At 42.5% G+C, this 19,836-nt stretch overlaps 2 protein-coding genes across 2 annotated transcripts in view; one reads left to right on the top strand and one right to left on the bottom strand.

The window, feature by feature from the left end:
* The window catches only part of LOC103373507 (voltage-dependent calcium channel subunit alpha-2/delta-4-like), an 18,644-nt gene extending 16,737 nt beyond the window's left edge, over positions 1 to 1,907 (top strand). The window contains exons 25-26 of the mRNA XM_008303406.1: positions 1,472 to 1,537; positions 1,810 to 1,907. Of these exons, the coding sequence (XP_008301628.1) occupies positions 1,472 to 1,537; positions 1,810 to 1,907 (164 nt within the window). The remainder of the gene's footprint in view (positions 1 to 1,471; positions 1,538 to 1,809) is intronic.
* A 4,068-nt stretch (positions 1,908 to 5,975) lies between these two features.
* Positions 5,976 to 12,258, bottom strand: lrtm2a (leucine-rich repeats and transmembrane domains 2a; the record flags this gene model as incomplete). Its single annotated transcript, XM_008303405.1, has 5 exons — positions 5,976 to 8,018; positions 9,264 to 9,421; positions 10,788 to 10,876; positions 11,341 to 11,466; positions 12,029 to 12,258. Coding segments are annotated over 5 exons (1,127 nt in total), but the record flags the coding sequence as incomplete, so codon positions are not given.
* Positions 12,259 to 19,836: the final 7,578 nt, after the last annotated feature.

Genomic DNA, 19,836 nt, shown 5'->3' with positions numbered 1-19,836 from the left:
AAATTCTTTCCAAATAGAGTTATTCGAGTCATTTAGTGAAAGTGGCTGTCATTTTTTTCACATCGCAGATATACAAAATATCGCTTTGTCAGTTCTTTCCAGTATCATTCAGCCCTAATTTAGAGGCAGACGATATTTCACCCAGTGTCAAAACTTCAAACAAAGAAGCATTCAGCTAGAGACGATTTAAAACCTTGACATTACAAAAGGACAATATGAAGCTCTTTTCCTAAATCAGGTTGTAGGATGGTGATAAATGTTTCACGGTGTGTTTATGGGGATATTATGAGGCACACTATACCACCATCATCTTCAACTTTCACTTCAAAACCCACAGTATATCTAATCATATAGATAATGTGGTATCTATATCTATTAGGGTTATGGTAAACAGTGTGTTGTTTTCAGATATATTCAGGGACTATGAGGCTGACTATGGTGCCACCTCGAGTGCAGAAGAGGTGGAGCACCAAGCGGAGGAGGGAGGGAGGAAACGGAGGGAGGCGGAGGAGGAAGAGGAGGAGGAGGAGGAGGATGATGATGGTGATGATGATGAGGAGGAGGAGGAGGGTAGAGGAAAACGTTCACTGATACTTGGCATGCCTCCTCGTCTTAGTTTATCCTCATCCTGCTTTTCTCCTCAGCCCTGACATCTAGATGATAAGTGCCGTGGTCCCTGTTTTCCATATGTTTATCTTCAGACTTTTTCCAGCCTCGCTCTGCCTTTCTTCTTTTTTCTTCTTCTGCCTCTTTCTCTCTCTCCCACGGCATGAGCATGCAATTATAGCACAGGAACCTCCTCTCCTCTTATAGGGAATCTATAAGGTTTATGGTTCAGCTCAGCTCCACAGTTTGTCTGCATTGTTTTTTTTTTGCCCCTCATGTCATTGTGTTCCAAAATCACAGAATTTTTCCAAATGCATGATTGTCCTACAGACTGGTTCTGTCTTATAACTGAAATATAAACACAGGACACACGGAAACACACACACATAAACACACAGTCCTTCTGTTATGAACGTATTATTCGATTAGCTCTCATAATCTGTGTTGCGTAACGCTTAAAATGTTAATCTGGCTGCAATCTGCAGCTCAGTGACAGTTGGCGTCCGCCGGCATGACGGCTGTGAATAGAAGCACGGAAGAGGAACGCATGAATTTGTGAAATATTACTTCCACGGTCCAAGTCAATCTGTCACCCACATATTTTCAAACACATTTTGGCAACTCTGAACTAACACTTCAGCTGTCACTATCGCTGTGAGTGTTGGTGCACTTGTAAAGATGTTTCAGGGATGTGAGAAAATAAATATCTCCGAGGACCCTTTCCATTCATTCCGCATGCATGTACAGTCCTCGTGCATGTGTAGATATTTAGTGAGAACGTATGCATGCACACGTTTCTTAATGCATGTGTCTTCATGAGGCACTTTGAGTTCTTTGCTGATTGTGTGTTGTTTTATAACAGCAGGGAGGATTGTGATCGCCACCACTGCTGTCACAGTGACGGTGGGCAAGAAAACTGCCATCGCAGGAGGTAGGATGACAATTTTTTGTTTAAACACACACACATGCTTTACCCCTCCGTTGGCTTCCTTCTTTCCTCCACAAGTTTAATCTACCTTCATCCCCACATGTTCTTGCAAAGCTCCTCATTCTGCTCTCTCTGCGGTTCTTCCTCCCCTTTCTTGCTGTTTTGCTTTGTAAAGTCATCCGGATGTTAATTTAACTGGCCTGATTTGTAGGTGAACTCGCTGATTGGATGTTAATTGCTGCCAGCATCACTATCCTATCTCCTTTTTGGTGTAGATGTGCTGTTTGTGCTCGTTGTGGATGTGGCTCAGACTCAGGCCGCCCCGGTGATGATGCTTGCGGTCGTTTTTCTTAAAGATGACTCCAATGATTAAATAAGGAAAAGCTTAGGGAGCCATAATTGAGTGTGCCTGCGCTTCACTGTGTATTTTGCACAGAAACATTTCGTGCTTCCTGCTGTGTGGGCTATTGTGTGTGTGTGTGTTTGTCCTGGTAAGCCCATCTGTGACTGACACACTCATCAGTCATAATTATGTGAGTGAGACGAGACTCTCCGGAGCTGCATCATCAGCCTGTGACTGTATACCTGCACGAGTTTGTGTCTCATACGCTGACAGACAGAAACACTCGCACAAACGAACGCGCTTATCTGTTTCTCGCAGCTTTTGTAGAAATAGTTCTCAGGTGTGAAAATCGTGTTATATTTGGAGGTGGAAAACAGAAGAGTGAGGAGAAATGAGAAAGAGTTCAAAATAGATGTGTTCCAGTCGCTCTCTTAATCTCACCGCCTGTCATTCTTACTATTTCTCCTTCCCTTTTGCAGTTTCTCAATCTTTTGTAACCTACAAACTAGAAATTACATCTGAAAACAACACTTTGTCAGATTTCAGTGTTTAGAAAATGCATCCAAGAACACTTAAAGACAGAAGCTCTGTTACAGCATACATTATATTCATTCATTTAATAGGTTTTGGGCCTTTTCTGAAAGCAAAAACAACAGATTTGTGAATAAGTCAGTCGTGTATTGTCGTGTGATGATCACCAGTTGGAGGTCATAGGTCCAGGTCCGTCAAGCGGAGCAGCTTTTCCACCCGCTGCTTCCCTCTCGCTAAAACCCAGAGCGGATGGCTGTATCAGTGTTTTATAGACTCGCTCTCTCTGACATCACGTCTCACTGTGTTTCACCCTTTGATGCTCTTCTTTACCCTGTTAAACCCTCACATACATCTCTCTTCTCTTAGCCTCTCTCTTCCTATAAGCTGTCAGACTTGTCTCCCTTCACTTCCCCACAGTTTTTTCCCAACCCTCTTCACTGCCTTTCTCTTCCCCTTGTTACTCTCCTCTCCCTGTCATGTCATCCTTTTTCATATCCCTTTGCTCTCGAGCTTCCTCTCCACCTCTGTTTCACACCGCTGTACGCGAGGGAGGCTTTCTTGTCTACAGCGACGCTCACCTCCTGAACATAAGGGGATCAAATATTTAGAGGCTGCCTGGTCAAGGGACATGCACACCGACACATGAAAAGCTGTACTCTGGCCGCACTATCCTTGAAGTGTGTGTCCATGTAGCTAAAAGCACAATGTAAAATCAGAAAAGGGTCTGTTACATGCAGACTTTTGCCACTCAAGGCCTCATATTCAAGTTCTTGCTCAAGGAAAGCAGCACAAATGTACAAAGTTGTCTAGACATGGTTTATTCTGTGGTGCAGGTTTGCACAAATGTGAGAAGCAAATAATGTTGTAGCATTTTGCAGATTAAGTTCTGAGGAACACGATGGCCTAAATGCTTCTATTTAATGCAGCGAAGCCGTTTCCCAAATGTGAGATGAAAGTCATTTTCTTACCGAACGCAAATACTATTTATTATGTGCATTGCTGCGGGCGATTGAACAGGCTGTTGTTCCGTTTGTGACCACTGGGTGTCAGTGTTTATCTGAACAGAACGTGGTCAGTTTGCCCACCAGCGTCTCAGCGAATTGTGTGCTTAGCTTTCATGGTGATTTGGTGGCAGATTTAATTTCTCATCCTTTGATGAAGGCCAAGGAAAAACACTGTGTATATACTGTTCTAGGGCTCAGCGATGGATTAGTATATCTCTGCAGCAGAAGTGACAGGCTGTATGTAAATAAACCTAATGCTCTCCTACTGACAGAGCAGCAGACTGAGAGAACGAGGGAAGAGGGAGCGATAAGTGGGTAAATAAAAAAGACAGGGCGAGGGTGAGAGCAGGGGGGAGAATAAAGGATAGAGAGAGGATATTTGACACGGAGGAGGAGGAGAGGAAGCAGTGAATGCGGATAAAGACGAGGGAGAAAAGGAGGTAAGACAGGGGAGGTGAAAAAGTGAAAGAAAAGGCACAATAGACGAGACAGAGCGAAGGATAAAGAGGGAGAGAGAGAAAGGAAGGTGAAATAATGGGAGAAGAGGAAACAGATAAGTGAGAGAGGAAGGGAAGGAGAGAAGTGAAGAAAAATGGGAAAAGATAGGAGGTAAGGGACAGAAAAAATGAGATAACAGGAGGTCTGTTATCATGACTGATTTATGACTCTTTATTCCATTTCTGACTTTCTCCTTCACACATAAAACAGATTCCTCCACTTCTTTTTTTAGATGCAAAAAAACCCTCAAAGACGTTTTTTAAATCTGCAAATTTCATCAAATAAGTACTTGTTGTAGTTTTTCAAACCTTCTCATTGGTCTGGATGTAAATTTGACATTGGTGTGATATGTTTTTTATTTAAATCAATGCATATTGACCAGGAAATGCTTCATCACCATCATCATATCATCATCATCATCATCATAATCACAGTCGTCATGATAACACAACACACCGTCGTTTCCCGAGCTGTGCAGTCTCAGAGGCCCCTCAGTCATCATGGCTGCTGCAGTTTTTACGTAGCAAACTATAATTTATTAGTCTTTACACACACAGGCTATAGGAAACAGGACTGAGCTAGCTAAGATACTTAGCTACCAACAACACAAGACCTGCAGACCAGGAGGTGGTGAGAGGACAACGTTTCCAGATTCATAGACAGAGTTTAGCCTCACGTACTGCCTCAGAGTCTCTGAAGTTCAAGGATAAGTTATGCTTTAAATTCAGCGTATGTTCATGCATACCTGGAAGACACCAAGTACAAAGCTTATATGGAAACTACTTTTACTTGCTTGACATCTCTTTACATTAGTGATTATTCGGCTTTTGTGCATCCTGATTTTTCGTGTGATAAATCCAACCAGCCCGGTCTCTTACAAATTACATTTGTATGCAGGTATTCAAGGTTTTCCCTGCTGATGCAAGACGTAGCTTAATGTAATGTAAATGTGTAGAGGCCAGGGTAGTGGATAAAACCGTATCTTCAGCACTCATTTCTCTAAAGAGATTTGCATTATTTAGCTATGGCCTGAATGCAACCTTTTCCTGCTCGGTTTAGTTGCCACATCTTAGTAGTTATCGTATTTGGATATTTAACCATTTAAAAAATGTAGGAACCCAACAACCCAACATCAAATATGATGAATAATTATCTGTAGGAGGTAAAATCACACTCAATGTTACCTTTCATCTTGTGTATGTCAAGAAATGCCACCCAGATAAATCTCAGAGATGAGGCAGTATTTCACACACTCTCCCAAACTCTCTCTATGCTTCTTACAGAAACTTTACCGACTACTGAACACAAATAAATGGACACGACAAAGAAACATTACAGAGATATTAAAGCCTAAAACAAAACATAGAAATCCATTAACACAACAAAAGACGTACATCATGAAATCGATACAGGAAACCATAAACATTTGGGGATCGCTGGGCCAACACACCACAGTAGACTAGTATAATAATATTTATCTGCATCATACCCAGGTTGAACATAACACACTAGTAATATAGGTTGATTTCCAGCCAATCAAAAATTGAGAGGGAGCAATAGTTTTACTTTAGGGGGTGGGGGGCAATATGCAATGAATGCTGCTTAAATCACTGTCCTGCTCTGCCATCCGTAAAATGTTTACATGAAAATCCCAGGACGTAATTAAGGATACAGATGAAAACACAATGTAAAGCAAACAAACAAACCTTTTTTTTTTTCTTTTTGTTTTGGTGAATTCACGTGTCAATCAAGCAGATTCCTCTGAAGTACGTGAGGATTTCAAACAGAAAGACTGTTTGTCAGTGAGAAAATGTTCATGTTATGGTGACTTAACTTCCATTGCATATTGCAGACCTTTTGAGAAAAACAAGACAACAATATGGGAGGATGAATGAAAGGAAACGATGGAGGTGGAAATCTTCGAGGAGTGTGAAAAAACTTTCCACAAATAGCACTGGATGGAAAGATGGATAGAGCGATAAAGGGATGAAAAGAGGACGGGGAGAAATAGCAGCGTTTTCCTTTTTTTTTTTTTTGGTTGTTTAATCCCTCTTTATTTATAATCCCTCTGGGCAATCCGTCCATCTTAGAAAGGAAGAGAAGGAGGGGAGGAGGGAGAGAGAGAGAGAGGCAAGAGGGGATCTGATTAGGGAAATAAAGTGCAGGAGTCTGAAGTTTATAGTCCTTAGATGAGATTTTGAAGTCCTTGCCAGGAGACATGGTTCTCTGAGATAGTTTTTTTTTTTTTTTCTTCGTGCCGTTGTAGCAAACATTCACCACTGAGGGGGTGAAATCAGTCCGAAAATGAGTTCTGAACAAAGAATATTTGCTTTAAATCAGCGTCCTTTGAATCTCAGTAAAATCTGATCCAGAAGTCCAACAGAAAATTAATTTGACCGCTTTTTCTCGCCATGATAAGAGGTTTTCTGATCCGTCCAGACATTGATCATAACCATTTAACAAGCATCGAGTTAGCAAGAGGCTTTTTCTGAAGAAGACAAACACAGCAAGTTCAATAAAATGGCTTGGGCTGATTGATAAGATCCATTGTAGAATCTAATGCGCAGCTCCAGCGTGGGACGCTTTGAGGATCTATTTAGTCCGCAGGAGATCCAGAGGAAAAGTGAGATCTGGTCCAAGTAGGGGGTTAGGGCCCACAACGTCTGGTGATCAGTGGCTAGATCATGTTGTCAATCGAAACACTTTCCATTCATGAGGATACAGGAGACTCAGTGTCCTTGATTTTTCCATCAACACTTGATGCATCAGTGTTCTCTCTGTTACAACACAGCAGAGAGGCTTTGAGTGTATAAATCGCATCTCTGTTTGAGTTTCCATCAAGTTTCTTCCATTTCCCCCCAATTTCCTGAGGGGGCTTCAAGGAAAAATCAGAGGAGGATTAGGCCAGAAGAGGGTGAAGGAATCTGGGCTGGGGTCCTGTTTCTTAGAGGAACTACTGGCTTTGGAGAGGTTGAAAAGGAGAAAGATGGAACTAAAACAAGAACTGGGCACTACCTACGACCACAACGTCTTATTATTATCGTGAATATTGGTCCAATCAACGTCATACATGCTATGAATCCCTGAAATTTCAGTCTAGGCTTACAAATACTGACTGACTAAACACCATGAGTGTTCTGTAAGAGCACAAATGATATGTTTCATACCAGAGAGAGAGAGAGTACCAAATCTTTTTTTTTTTTTTTCTTCCTCCCAGCCAATATAATGGTAAATTCAGCAGCAGTAGGTGGCTGGTAGGCGAGTTGGAGGGATGATTGGTAACAAATACTGCAGCTAGAATGGGTCCAAATGGAAGAGAAAATCAGGGAGCAGATAAGGTATGTGTGTGAGAGAGTACGTTAGAGAGAGGGACAGGGAGGGTTAAAAATAGAGTAAGGACGAAGAAAGGAAGACAAAAACTGGGAGAGAGGTGTCAGTTTGAGAGTGAGAGGGAGAGATAATATAACTATCTGTGTGTATAAAACCAGCTCCTCCATCTCTCTCCTCTTTGAGCCCTTTTAATTTTCACCCCTTCCAACCTTCACCCTTTGACACGCCAACCCTCCCCTGACCCGTCGCTCTTTTTAGGCCACAGAGGAGATCTGCTTCTCCTCCCTGTCCTCCCCGTCAGCCTCTCCGTCCCCCATCAGCGGCTGCCTCTTCTTGAGCTCTCTCTGGTACTTGGCCATCAGGGAGGCGTAGATGCAGCCGTAAGCGGCGGCGGCGACCATCATGATGCAAACGATGCCGCACACCACGCCGGCGATCACCACCGTGCCAATGGCGCGCCGCACGCTCACAGGTCGGTAGCGGGCCCGGACGCATTCTGACGGGGCCTCGCCGCCTCCGCCGCCTCCGCCGTTCGAAGAGGAGTCATCAGCAGTGCCACCGCTGTTGTCAGAAATCGGCGTCTCCCCGCTAGGATTCAGAGCACTCCTGCTGCAGGGAGGGCCGCCCCCTTGTCCAGAACGAGAACCCTCTCCTCCTCCTCCTCCGTTCTCATCTTCAAGTTGGAGGCAGTAGTTGAACATTTCCACCGGAACGCCGCGGATGTCTCGCCCACGCAGATCCTTGGGTAGCGTGCACTCCACCGCATCCACCTTCCCCCCTGACGGAGAGAGAAGACAGTACAGAGACAGGAGGACAGGGAGAGGTCATTTCATAAATGCCTTATGCCTGTAAAGCACTTCCAATTAACTGAAAGAGAGGAAAAAGACAGAGAGTGGGGCAGTTGTGCCAACACTGGGATGAGTCATACATCACTTAACACACACACAGTTTGCTGTGCCCTCTACACCAAGTTGGAGATAGCCTCAACTAAGTCCCCTCTATAATTCATGAGATGACATGCCTAGCTTTAGCACAGCTCGAGTGTGTGTGGAAGAGAGAAATATCTGAGTCACTAATTCCCACAGGCGGCAGGAGGGTGGGGAGGATCTGCTTTGTTATCGTCACGTGTTGCATGTGTCTCCAAACATAGGATTTGTCTCAAGGTAGCATGTTAGAAAGCCATTGATCTGCACCACGAGATAGGTGAAGTGACAGAAGCAGCGAGATAAAGGCGCAGGATAACAGAAAGACAGTACAGTGCTATTTAGCCCCCAGATGCTTTTATCTCAGCGTGCCACAAAAGAATCCCCTTTTGCAAACACAGCTTTCTCTCCAAATATCTCCAAATATCACAGCTGTGTGTGCTCGAAGACAACACGGGCCGCCGCCGGCGCCGAGCTTCTCACACTTGTTCGGTGCTTTGTCTTACTTTCTCCAAAACATATCGTGCATCATCTGCCCCCCTTAACAGCTACAGTCAGGATTTCATGTTCAGCTATGAAATGCCTCCTTGTAATTTTCTCTGCCGCTCTCACGATTATTAAATTATCATGTCCGCCGTGTGTCACTCTCTCCGTCTGAAGTGCGCTGAACTGAGCTGGAGTAGAGCCCGGCAAAGCAGAAGAGAGCAGAGCGAAGCAGGGAGGAGAATAGAGCAGAAAAGAGAGGAGATGCTTCATTAGCGGGGCAGCTGAGGCCCACGGCGCTGAGGTGAATGTGGATTTTTACACATGAGGAGAGAGCGGAGAGCAGCTGTGTTATCTGATGTACTAACAGCCTGCAGAGACTCGTGGATACAGTACACAGAGGCGCACAATGAGCGCGGTAATCTGCATTAACACACTGATGCAGAAGCGCAGGCATGCACGAGTCGAAACAAACACCCAGCCACGTTTGTCTCTCCGGTGAACTAGTACTCTCCAGTTTCCACCCACTCCTTCGTGACTTCCTTTGTCCTCTTGTCCTGTTTCTCAATTTAAATCAAGCTTTTCAAAGTTCTCGGCAACATAAATCAAACATCCACCTCTGTACAGCAGCCACTCCATCCAGTGTTTGAAGTCGCGGAGGTTGCAGTCACATTCCCACGGGTTGTGTCCCAGTTCCAGGTGTTGCAGGTTGGCTAGTGGCTCAAACGCTGCCCTCTCCAAACCATGAAGCCTGTTACCCGCTAGAGACAGCCACCTTCAAAACATGATGATAGTAATAATCAGTAGAATCACATCAAGAGGAAATAATCGTGTTCTGCTCTCATATTATAAAACGATGGGGTCCAAGCTATTAAACAAAAATAAATACAGTAAGTTTGTATGTTTTAGCATGCACAAGATAACTAGTTAAATGGCCATCTGTCATTCTAGGTGGTCTGCCTTCAAACGTTTTCACCCTCTTGCTATGAAGTTACACTCATTCTGACTCACTCTAAAAAAAAATTCCTTATCTCTCATTGTGGAGTTATTTTTCCACAATTTTATGTCCTAGTCATTCTGTGCCCGAAATATCAATCAATCTGACCTCTGAACTTTCACCTTCTCATTTTAGGATTATTTTGCTCTTCATTATGGGAACAATTTCTGCTCAACCGTCTCCGATTTGCCTGAAATATTTATTGAAATATGTGTGAATTTATGAATATTGAATACGTCCTGAGATTTTTTTTTGTTATTTGTCTGTTGACTCACTTTCTGCATATTTTTTCACTCATTGACATTTGACTCTAAACTGAAACATTTCAAGAACTATTGAAGGTAAAAGCCTGAAATCTTCACTGTTATTTCTCATCAAACCCACTTTAGAACCGTTTTGAAACTCCATAACTCTGTTCCACTTGGATCAGGCAGTATAACAAAATGTTTGTTTTTGTAGTACAACTTGTCATAATCGGTGAAGGAGTAATGAAAGTTCAACGGAAATCACTTTGTTTTCGTTTTTGTGACTATTTCATATCAAAAACTATTCTGTATGTTTTTGGGGGTTTTTTTGTATTATTGTGACATAAAACTAGACGTGGTTCAGAAAATATCTCCAGTTGACTTTTACATTTTCAATTTCTTTGTCAATGTGTTCTCAAAGATGGGACATTTCATTACAGCGTCAATTTATTTTTTCATATTTCAACTCACCCATAATTTAGTGATTATTTAGCTTTCTAGTATCCCCCTGCAGATTCTGAACCAATAGCATGATGATAAAAAACTGTGAACATGACATGTTTTTATCTTTCATAGTTCCTGAGATATTGTCGTTCAAACGTAGCTTCAAATCTTAATGTGCAAAAACATGTCCTTATAGTTGGTCTACAATTTTTTTTTTTAAAAACCACAAATGATCTCAGAAAGTAGTTGACATATAAATCAAAAATTTTACAGATACCTTTTAAACCATCTATAGTTAGTAATAAAAGATTTCATGCAAATCAGAGATGGTCAACCAGGAGGCTCCTAACGATTTGAGATGGAATAACCAAACGTGATCTCTCTGTAGCGTTGCTGTCGGGGTTAGCACTGGATAAAATATGTCTGCAAAACTGTGTGTTTTGGTGTGTGTCTACCTGAGGCTCTGCAGCTCGTCCAGCACGCCCAGAGGAACCGAGGACAGACCGTTCAATGACAGGTCCAGACTCTGAAGACCACCCAAACCCTGTAAAAAAAAAAACATCACAGCCAGGTTTTTGTTTGCACGACTTTTTGACAAACCCACCAGCTTTTCTCATTGTTCCCACAAGGCACGGTCAGTCACCGAGCATCAGCTGATGGGGGGAATGTTGTCTAATTTGCAATCCCGACTGAAGTCGTGACACAAGCTTATCTGACCGTTTTGGTTCAGATAAAAGTGCATCAAAGTGTTGAGCAAATGGTTTATTACTAATTTACCACCTGGATGGGAGCCCAGTCATGTCAGTATATCTGCTCAGGTTTGCTTCACTGAACACGGTAACCTAGGAGCTGAACCGGTGTCGTTATTGGTGTCAGTTTCTGTCTTTATTCACGATTAGCTGATCTGACCTTAGACTTTACACAGTACATGACGTTCATAGCTGGAATAATGCCTCTTCTTCATAGGTTTTACCAGGTGTGGTGCTATGTAATGTGCACGATACCTACCTGGAAGAGGTCTCTGTCCATTACTGTTAGTGAGTTGTTGTGCAGAGTCAGTCTCGTCAGGTTGGACATGTCTCTGAATAATCCCGCTGGTAAATTATCCAGGTAGTTATTAGAGAGGTCCAGCTCCTAAAAATACACAAAGAATACATTCTCAACTACTTAGATGTTTGCATTTTATACAGTTTCCTTGTGTTCTTGTTGAACATTTTAAGCCGACACTTCTATTTGGAGCTCCTCACAGTGAGTGTTTTGGTGGAGTAGCCGTGAAAATATACATAAATCACAAAGGTTACCCAATCCATTGTATCTGCTAAGTACCCGTTGTGGTATTTAATACTGGAAGTAAAGAGCAACCAGATGTTGTAACTAATGAGGCTGCACAGGAAACTATCCGTCATTTTTTATCTGCAATATTTTAAATACCAGCTCGGCCGAGCCCAGCACACAATATGCAAATGCTGAGCAGCCCTGCGAAACCTTGAAAATGTCAACTTTTCTTAACTTTTCAGACTGAGAGCAGAGGTTGCCCGCAGTTTGTTCAATATTAGACTCGCCAAACAGTACCACTTACTGCCCTAGGGGTATTTCAGAGCGCGAGGTCAATGCAGGAAACACCATGATGAACAAACAACGTAACAACAACCCACAACATGTTCAGCAATCAACAATAAAACAATAGGCTGCAGACCTCCAGAGAGGAGAGGTTGGCGAAGGCAGACGCTCCCAGTGAGGCGAGCTTGTTGTTGGCTAGCAGGAGGGAGCGACTCCCTGGAGGCAGGAGGTGCAGGGGAGGCAGGGAGGAGAGACCCCGGCCCCCGCAGTCCACCACCGGGCTGTCTGAGGAGCAGAGGCAGGGAGGAGGGCAGGAGGAGGCCGGCGGCAGCAGCACAGCCAGGAGGCAGAGGACACAGAGGAAGACTGGAGGAGGAGAGAAACACATCATCGTTTAGTTCTTCATGTGAATTAACATTTGAGATTGGACAGAAAGTGGAAATTATGACCGTAATTATAATTAGAAATCCAACCAAATAATCATTTTGCAAGACACACGGTCAACCCACAGTGACAGTCTGTGGAACAGTCTCTCAATCCACACAGTTTGTGTCATGAGCTCCATGTTGGAAGAGATGGAATAACTGAAACAGGAAACTCTACTGGCTAAAGATTCAAAAGTGTATGGAAAAAAAGAAAGGAAAGCAGCCCCCCAAAAAAGTCTGTTAGAGAGAGGAAACAGCAGCTCAGCCCTATTAAAACACCTGCCAATGCCAGCGGCGGTTTTTGCTATGCTCTTTCAATGCTGGAGATACTCCGGAAACTTTCATTTCCACGATTTTGTGCCACGCTTTCGTGCATGTTTCAACTTTAAGACATTGCACAGAGAATCTGAATATTGATTAAAAATAATCTCTTTGTTTATGCATCCTGGAGTAGATTTCTACTGGGAAAACTAACAAATCACGCAAACACTCTGCCTCAGGCTTTGAAAGCAGAATCGAAATGTTGCTCAGATAATACAACTTCCTCAGTTGTGTGTGTGTGTGTGTGTGCAGCTGATTCTGCCCGCTATTTCAGTCTATTCTGCTTCGTCACAAAGCTATACTCGTGTGTTCATGAGCAAATGTGTCAGTCTTTGTTTTTTCCATCTGTGCGCCTCCTGCAGCTGTCTCTTTGCAGACACTCGTGAAGGGAAATCCCCTCTATTTTATTTCACTTTGTTTTCCTGCAGACTACCGTCGTCTCATCATTTCCACTCATTATCTCTGTTTCTTTCTCCGGTTATATCCTTCCTCTCTGGCTCTTTGGTTTTCCATCTTTCACTTTTCCCTCCTTTCCCTGTCTTTTCTTTGTTTGCTTCTCTAAATTCGGGGCCTTTTCATTCATCCTTTTATTTGTTTCTGTGTCTGTGGGAGCTCACGTCTGTCTGTCTGTCTGTCCCTCCTTCCAGTCTGCCATTCTCTCTCTCTCTCTCTCCCACTTAAGTCTCTTTATCTCTCTCATCCCCTTTCACTTCAAGTCTCTCGACACTGCTCTGTATTCCCACAGTGTCTCGTTACAGTGGCTGACTTTGTTTCCATCCAATGGCTTATCAGCACGACTTTTGCCTTTATCTGTGTGTGTGTGAATGTGTGTGTGCGGCCATATGCTTGTGTGTCTGTGCTAAGCAGCAGCAAAGCGTGATATTAAGAAAACTGCTCCGTCTAAAACTCCAGAAACAGACGCAGCAATTTAACTTCTCTGACAACGCTCTTTGCTTCACCAGCAGATTTCATCACTTGCATCATCTGCATATTATTAACATCAATTTCTCAGCGTGCGACCGCCTTTTGTTACACCACGTCTCGCCCGCTCGCCTCCTTGTATCTTCCCTCTCTGTCAGTCCATCTGTTTTTCCTCTACATTTCCCCTCTTTCTCATTTTCTCTCTTTCTCTTCCTAATCAAGACTTCATTCCCCTTTCACCACACATATTGGCCGTCTGGCTCTGAAAGTGATGAAACTCGGTGAAATAGCAGTTTTATTGGACGGTCTACATTGTTTAAAAAAATAAAAAATAAAATAAAAAAAATCCACAGGCACACAGTTTAATGACAGTCATATCATCCCTCTAAAGCAACTTGACTTTCCTCGGGGCCTCTGTATCTCATTGCTGATAAAATATGAAGTTTGAAGTGAGAAAGGAGGGGTTTAGAAGATGTTTTATGAATTCCCATAAAGTGATGTTTTATTCTCTTTTAAACTAAGTATAAATGACTTTTAGTGAAGGCAGAATCTAGGAAGTAACAGCCTCGCCACCAGACAGGCAGACAGAGAGTGAACTTTAGTCTAATTAATCATAAATGAATAAAAAGAAGGGCTGGATCGTTTGAGAAAAAGGCAATTTGGTTGCAATTCTTCTGCTATATTAAATCTAAACTGCGATGATTTGTATAAATTTAAATCCAGAGTCGTATGTGTAGAGGGATTTACACAACATAGGTATTTATTGAGCATAATCACATGCTTATCTTGATCGTGTATATATATAAATAAGTGCTGCTGTATTCAGTGACAGTGTGATAGAGAGCCAGCATGCACTATAGCAGCCATCACCTTATCGTCACATGTTAAAGACCTGTCTGATAAGTTGAGGCTGTAAATTCTTGCTGATGATCAACTAGACCAGTCAAGTTTCTATAGAAGATTTAACACATTTTTGTGAACTCAGAGGCGATGATGAGTTGATTTTGTTGCCTTTGTGTCTTGTTGCTTATCTCTCCTCTCTGCTTTTCAGTCATGTTGTAAAGCTAAGCTATGCTAAGCTAAGCTAGCTGGCTGCCATATCTTCACATTTAACACACAGATTTAAAAGTGCTACAGATCTTCAAGTCAACAAGAAAGTCAATAAGCCTGGTTTCCAAAAGAGATCATGCTAAATTACAGTCAAAGCACTTTCAGAAGTGTTTAAAAACAATTCATTTTTCAGTCCTAATGGAAGATAATAGAGCAATAATTGAATTGAATCCTGATTCATCACAGAGATTTTTGTATCTTACCTCGATTTTATACCGGCATGTGTGCTCATGCCAAACGTCTGGGCTGAAAATGAATATTTAAACATTAATTCACCTTACTTTACTTTTTCACAGTTTGTTTTTCGTTAGCATTTAAATATTTTATGACACAGTTTAAATCTCTGGACGTCATATAATTCTGAGAATGCAGACTAGAAATGGCCTCTTTTCTTTTTCTTTTTCTTTTTTTTCCAGCCAGACAGAACATAACCTCCCTCAATCAGGACACGGCCCCATTTTGCATTCTGATCCAAAAAACACTCCGAAAGTGAAGGCATGTGGCTTCATATTAAAAAAATACCAGAGTGTGAACTCTCCCCTCTTCCTGTTCTGTTATCCTCTCTGCTCCATCCCACAGCATAATCCTAATCTCTGGGAAAAATTAACTCCACTTCATAAATGGATGAAAGGAGAGATTTTAAAGTATCCTGAAGCGTCCTGTGCTGTCTTACTTTGTAGTGGAAATTCTTTAGAGGGCCAATCCTTCACTGCAGCGGCTCAGGAGGAATCTAGAGGGGGTTTTTGCTGCTCAGTGGCTGTGAATTTGCCGTAACAGGTTGGAGCCGTTTGAAAAAGGTACAGTCGTGCAGGAGATTTGTGAGGACAATGTAGCTCCGAGGTAGAAGCCCTGTTATACAACTGAGAGCGAGTGGAGTGGAACAGAGCTGGGGAGAGAGAAATTGTGTTTATTTTTTCAGCTTTCCTCTCATATAATATGAAATTTTAAAAAGCGAGCGTCTTTGTGCGCCATTCATCTCCTTCTGCTGCGATCTGGGCTTTGCTTTGCAGAGGTATTCATCCTCTCCCATCACTCCTCCCTTCCTCTCTCCTAACCACCCCCTCTCTCCTTTCTCCTCCCTCTGCTACTGTATGTTATAACTCCCCCTCAGCCCCTCCCTGCCTCAGCTCCGAAGCAGATCTTCCAACATTTATGAGTGGTTTTAGCTGCTCTCGTGGAGTAGGTGGTTGTTGTTTTTTTTGTTTTTTGTTTTTTTTGGCTTATTTTAGCTGCTCCAAATCCTCTCTGATGTAGCGCTCCACGCAGCCAAACCAGAAGGAAAATATTCCGCCACAGTCAGAGGAAGATAGGGGAGGTTCAGTCCGAATAAGCTTAAGTGGTTCTGTGCAGTTTAATTCAGTCCAAACAGACTCCAGACTGAATCTTTTATAAGAATTCCCAAACACATGCCATAAAAGTGCTGACATTTTGGGCAAATGTAGGCTGGCAATGCTCTCAGCGATGGAAAACAAACTAAGACACGGCATTAAAATGCAACAAGATGTTTCTGTGTGATTGAAGCGAGACTTTTGAGGCAACTCTTGGAGCAGTATTGCTTGTCAGACCCCCAACGCCCCTTCTAGCTGTCAAAAGTGACAGTCATGAAAATTTTACAGTCCGAGCAGCTCAAGACTGAACACTAATCAGCTGGCTTAGACCTAAACTTACCGAAAAACGTAATAATAAAACATCGAAATTCTTCCTTTCTTTGTCTCTAAAATGAGACTTTTTCATATAATTTAAAAATGAAGAAAGACTTTGCATGTTGTTAATAGCAAATCAACACTTAAAGATTAATATGTTTTAATCTTGTTTGCGACATGAATGATTATTCGAGCTGTTATGTAACATTTCTTCCTGTCACCATTTGCTTTGAGGATCTTTTAAACTTCTAAACAGGTTTATTTTAACTAGCGTGCTGACAGGCCCACCCATATACAGTGTGTGCATGCGTCCACGTGACTGTTTCACGCTGTGAAAGGGCGCAAATGGCACATTAGATGTCGGTAATCTTTGAAAGAGGATTATAACTGACGGTGTATGTTTGCATATCATTTGCATGCCTACGTGTGCAGTCTCTTGGCTGTCTTGCAGCACTTCCTGCCTATTTCATTTCTCTGTCTGTGCTGTGGGATGGCAGGATCAGGGTATTATCCTGACACACACACAAAATAAGACACAAATAGATTTCTTTTTTTTTAACTAAAGGGGTTGTTTTTCTTACTATTTCATTTTTATTGGCTAAAAATCTGAACTAAATGAACAAATGACTCGTATCAGGTGACCCTTGTTGTCCCATGAACCTGGTGATGTTTTACAGTGTCTCCTAGGTAACGCCTCCTGACACCTTTGTGGCCTCATCTGTCTGGAAGGTTATATCCAGGGGCCCCCGGGTGACACCGGACCCAGCTATGATGTCAGGCACTTCTGTTACTGAGCCCAGTCGCATGTTACCAGGGGCCAAGCTGTTTTCCATGCAAGCGACAGGCTTGCTGCTATCTTGTTACGAGGACAACCAGCTGTCCTCCATATAACAGCCTCGCCAGGCCTGAATTTCTTAACTCTTTAAAGTTTTACGTTGTACTTGGAGTCTGAACAAATTCTGTCCCGCTGCAGAGTTCAGGTCTGACTTTTGTGGCTCCCAGTAGTAGCTGCATCACCTGTTGCAGCGCTACTCTATGTTTTCATGTAGATAAAGGAAACGACCCTCATACAGAAATGTTGTTGTCTTGTATAGAGAGCGTATATCACAAGCTGATTTGAAATGACCAAACAGACAAACAGTTGCTGGTTCCAGCTTTTCAAACATATGAATTATTACCTTTTCAGCAAACTGACTGAATTATCTGTTTGGCCAAAATGACTGTCTGATATTGGCCTGTCACACATATATCAGTATCAGCGTATATGTTACAAAGGTTCTCGTTTATTTTATCATGTACAAAAGAACATTCTTGGGGTACAGGAATAGCTTTATTACACAGTTTGTCTGGTAGAGCGTCTCTGATTCTATTGTTTACAATCCGCTCAGCCCTGTCTGCAGCACGTGTAGCAGACTGTGAGGTGGAGTCAAGTGGCCTCTTCATTGTAAACTGCTAACTAGTCTGTGAACTGCATTGCTGAAAGGTTGATAAACAAAGAACCATCATTTTCCATTTTCAATATTACTAATATTACATCATTCTTATATTATATACAGAAACAGTATGTTAAAATCTGAATGTTCTACTCTCTAATGATCTACATCAGCATCAGCCCCAAAAGTCCAGCATCAGACAGACTCTACCTCTTTCTCTATAATTGCATGTAATGTGTTCTGTGATACATTTCGACCACAAGCATCCAGTTTGCTGTCAGTGAATCATACAAAGCAGTAACGTATAGGAAAGATATGAGAATGATAGATGCGCTATAACGCCTTCGTCTGTATGAGACAAAAAAAGATGTTCAAAGCTGTAATTTGTCACATTTGACGTGAAATCATCTACATGACATATAGCCCGTTTTCCTACAGCAGCATCGCCTGTGTCATTTGTCAGAGGCTGTTACATGTCTGTTCTCCGCTGTAACCTGAGACCTTATTTACTTAGCTGATAGAAAATAGCCACCCAGTGTGTGTGTGTGTGTGTGTGTGTGTGTGTGTGTGTGTGTGTTTAGGTCTCTATATACACACAGTATGCTGCCACAATAAGTACATCATTCATCTTTGTATAAAGGACATGAAGGAATTCATAACACACACACACACAATGTATTATATCAAGGTCCCATCACTGCCACTACATTATGTCATCATTGACATGGTGTTACCATAGCAACCAGGTGCTTCAGATGAGGAGGCAAAGGGAGAGAAGTTTGCGGTTCACGTCAGATCCCATCATTTAACCCACATTATCTCTTTTCTGTCACGCACAGAACCTTTCCACCTGACTTTCAGGCACAGCCGTGTATAATCGCTTCCCCGCTCTCAGGAAGTCGTGGTCGCACACACACACACACACACACACACACACACACACACACACACACACCAGCAAACACACAACAACAAACATGCAGCAGCTAAGGATAAGCAGAAACATGCTGTAGGGCTTTAGGCTGTCCTCCTGCTGACAGTGTGATGAAACGAGAGGAGAGCATTTCTCCAAAAATCTGATTTTTATACATAATTTCCATCTCTCCTCCCCGCGGGATCACCTCCAATTATCTTCCCCTATTTCTGTCTTCTCCTCTCTGTTTACTCTTGCTTTCTGTCTCCATTTTTTTTTTCCCTCCCCGCCTACTGTTTTCCCCTCTCATTCCTTCTGTCCATTTCTCCTGTGATGAATCCTGCATCAGTATCATTACTTTGACTGGAGCGGCGAGCGTGTAGGCTGATCTACCTCTCTAATTCACGCTATTTGTTTCAATTTGTAGTGACACACACACTCATCCACACAACAGTATGTCCCGTGGGATTGTGTGACTCGCAATGACATCCTTTTTTTTGTGATAGTGGCATTTAATTAGCGAGAGTGACAGGTAAGACAAAGAGGCACAGAGATAAAAGGAGAGGGATAAAGGTGAAAGAATGGAGGGGAAAAAATGATCAAAACAGAGTAATTTTGCAGTAGTTTTAGTCTCTCAAACAGAGCTAATACATATTTCAGTGTAACAGCATCTCTGTGGTGCTTGTCGCAGTGCTTTGTACTGACCACTCATCAGGGCCTCAGTCCAAGGCTGAATACATTCAGAATTTGGAGAGAAAATGAGGGACGCCTGGCTTTTGATGTCACATCCGCATCGGTGTGACTAGAATAGAATACATGGGGCCTTGGATCCGTGAGAGGTCGTAACGTATGCCTACTCATTCTTCAAACGGGATGGACAGACAGATGGTATTGATCCAATGTGCTCACACACACACACACACACACACACACACACACACACACGCACACACACACACTATGAGACAGTTGTCATGCTGTGATGCTACCAGTGTTTTATGATTTTTTAGTTGCTTATTTTGTAGACAGACGGATAGATGTCATGGTAAAAGCTATATTTGCAATGATTAACACTATATATATTTATATATAGACAGATTGCCAATGCTTATAGAGATTCTATTCTAATAAAAACACATTCATTTAACATTTTTGCTGTGAAAACTTTTTAATTATAT

This window comes from Stegastes partitus, unplaced genomic scaffold (genome assembly GCF_000690725.1).
Source record: "Stegastes partitus isolate 25-593 unplaced genomic scaffold, Stegastes_partitus-1.0.2 Scaffold1999, whole genome shotgun sequence".
In the NCBI taxonomy this organism is placed as follows: domain Eukaryota; kingdom Metazoa; phylum Chordata; class Actinopteri; family Pomacentridae; genus Stegastes; species Stegastes partitus.
This window is presented reverse-complemented; position numbering and strand designations above follow the sequence as displayed.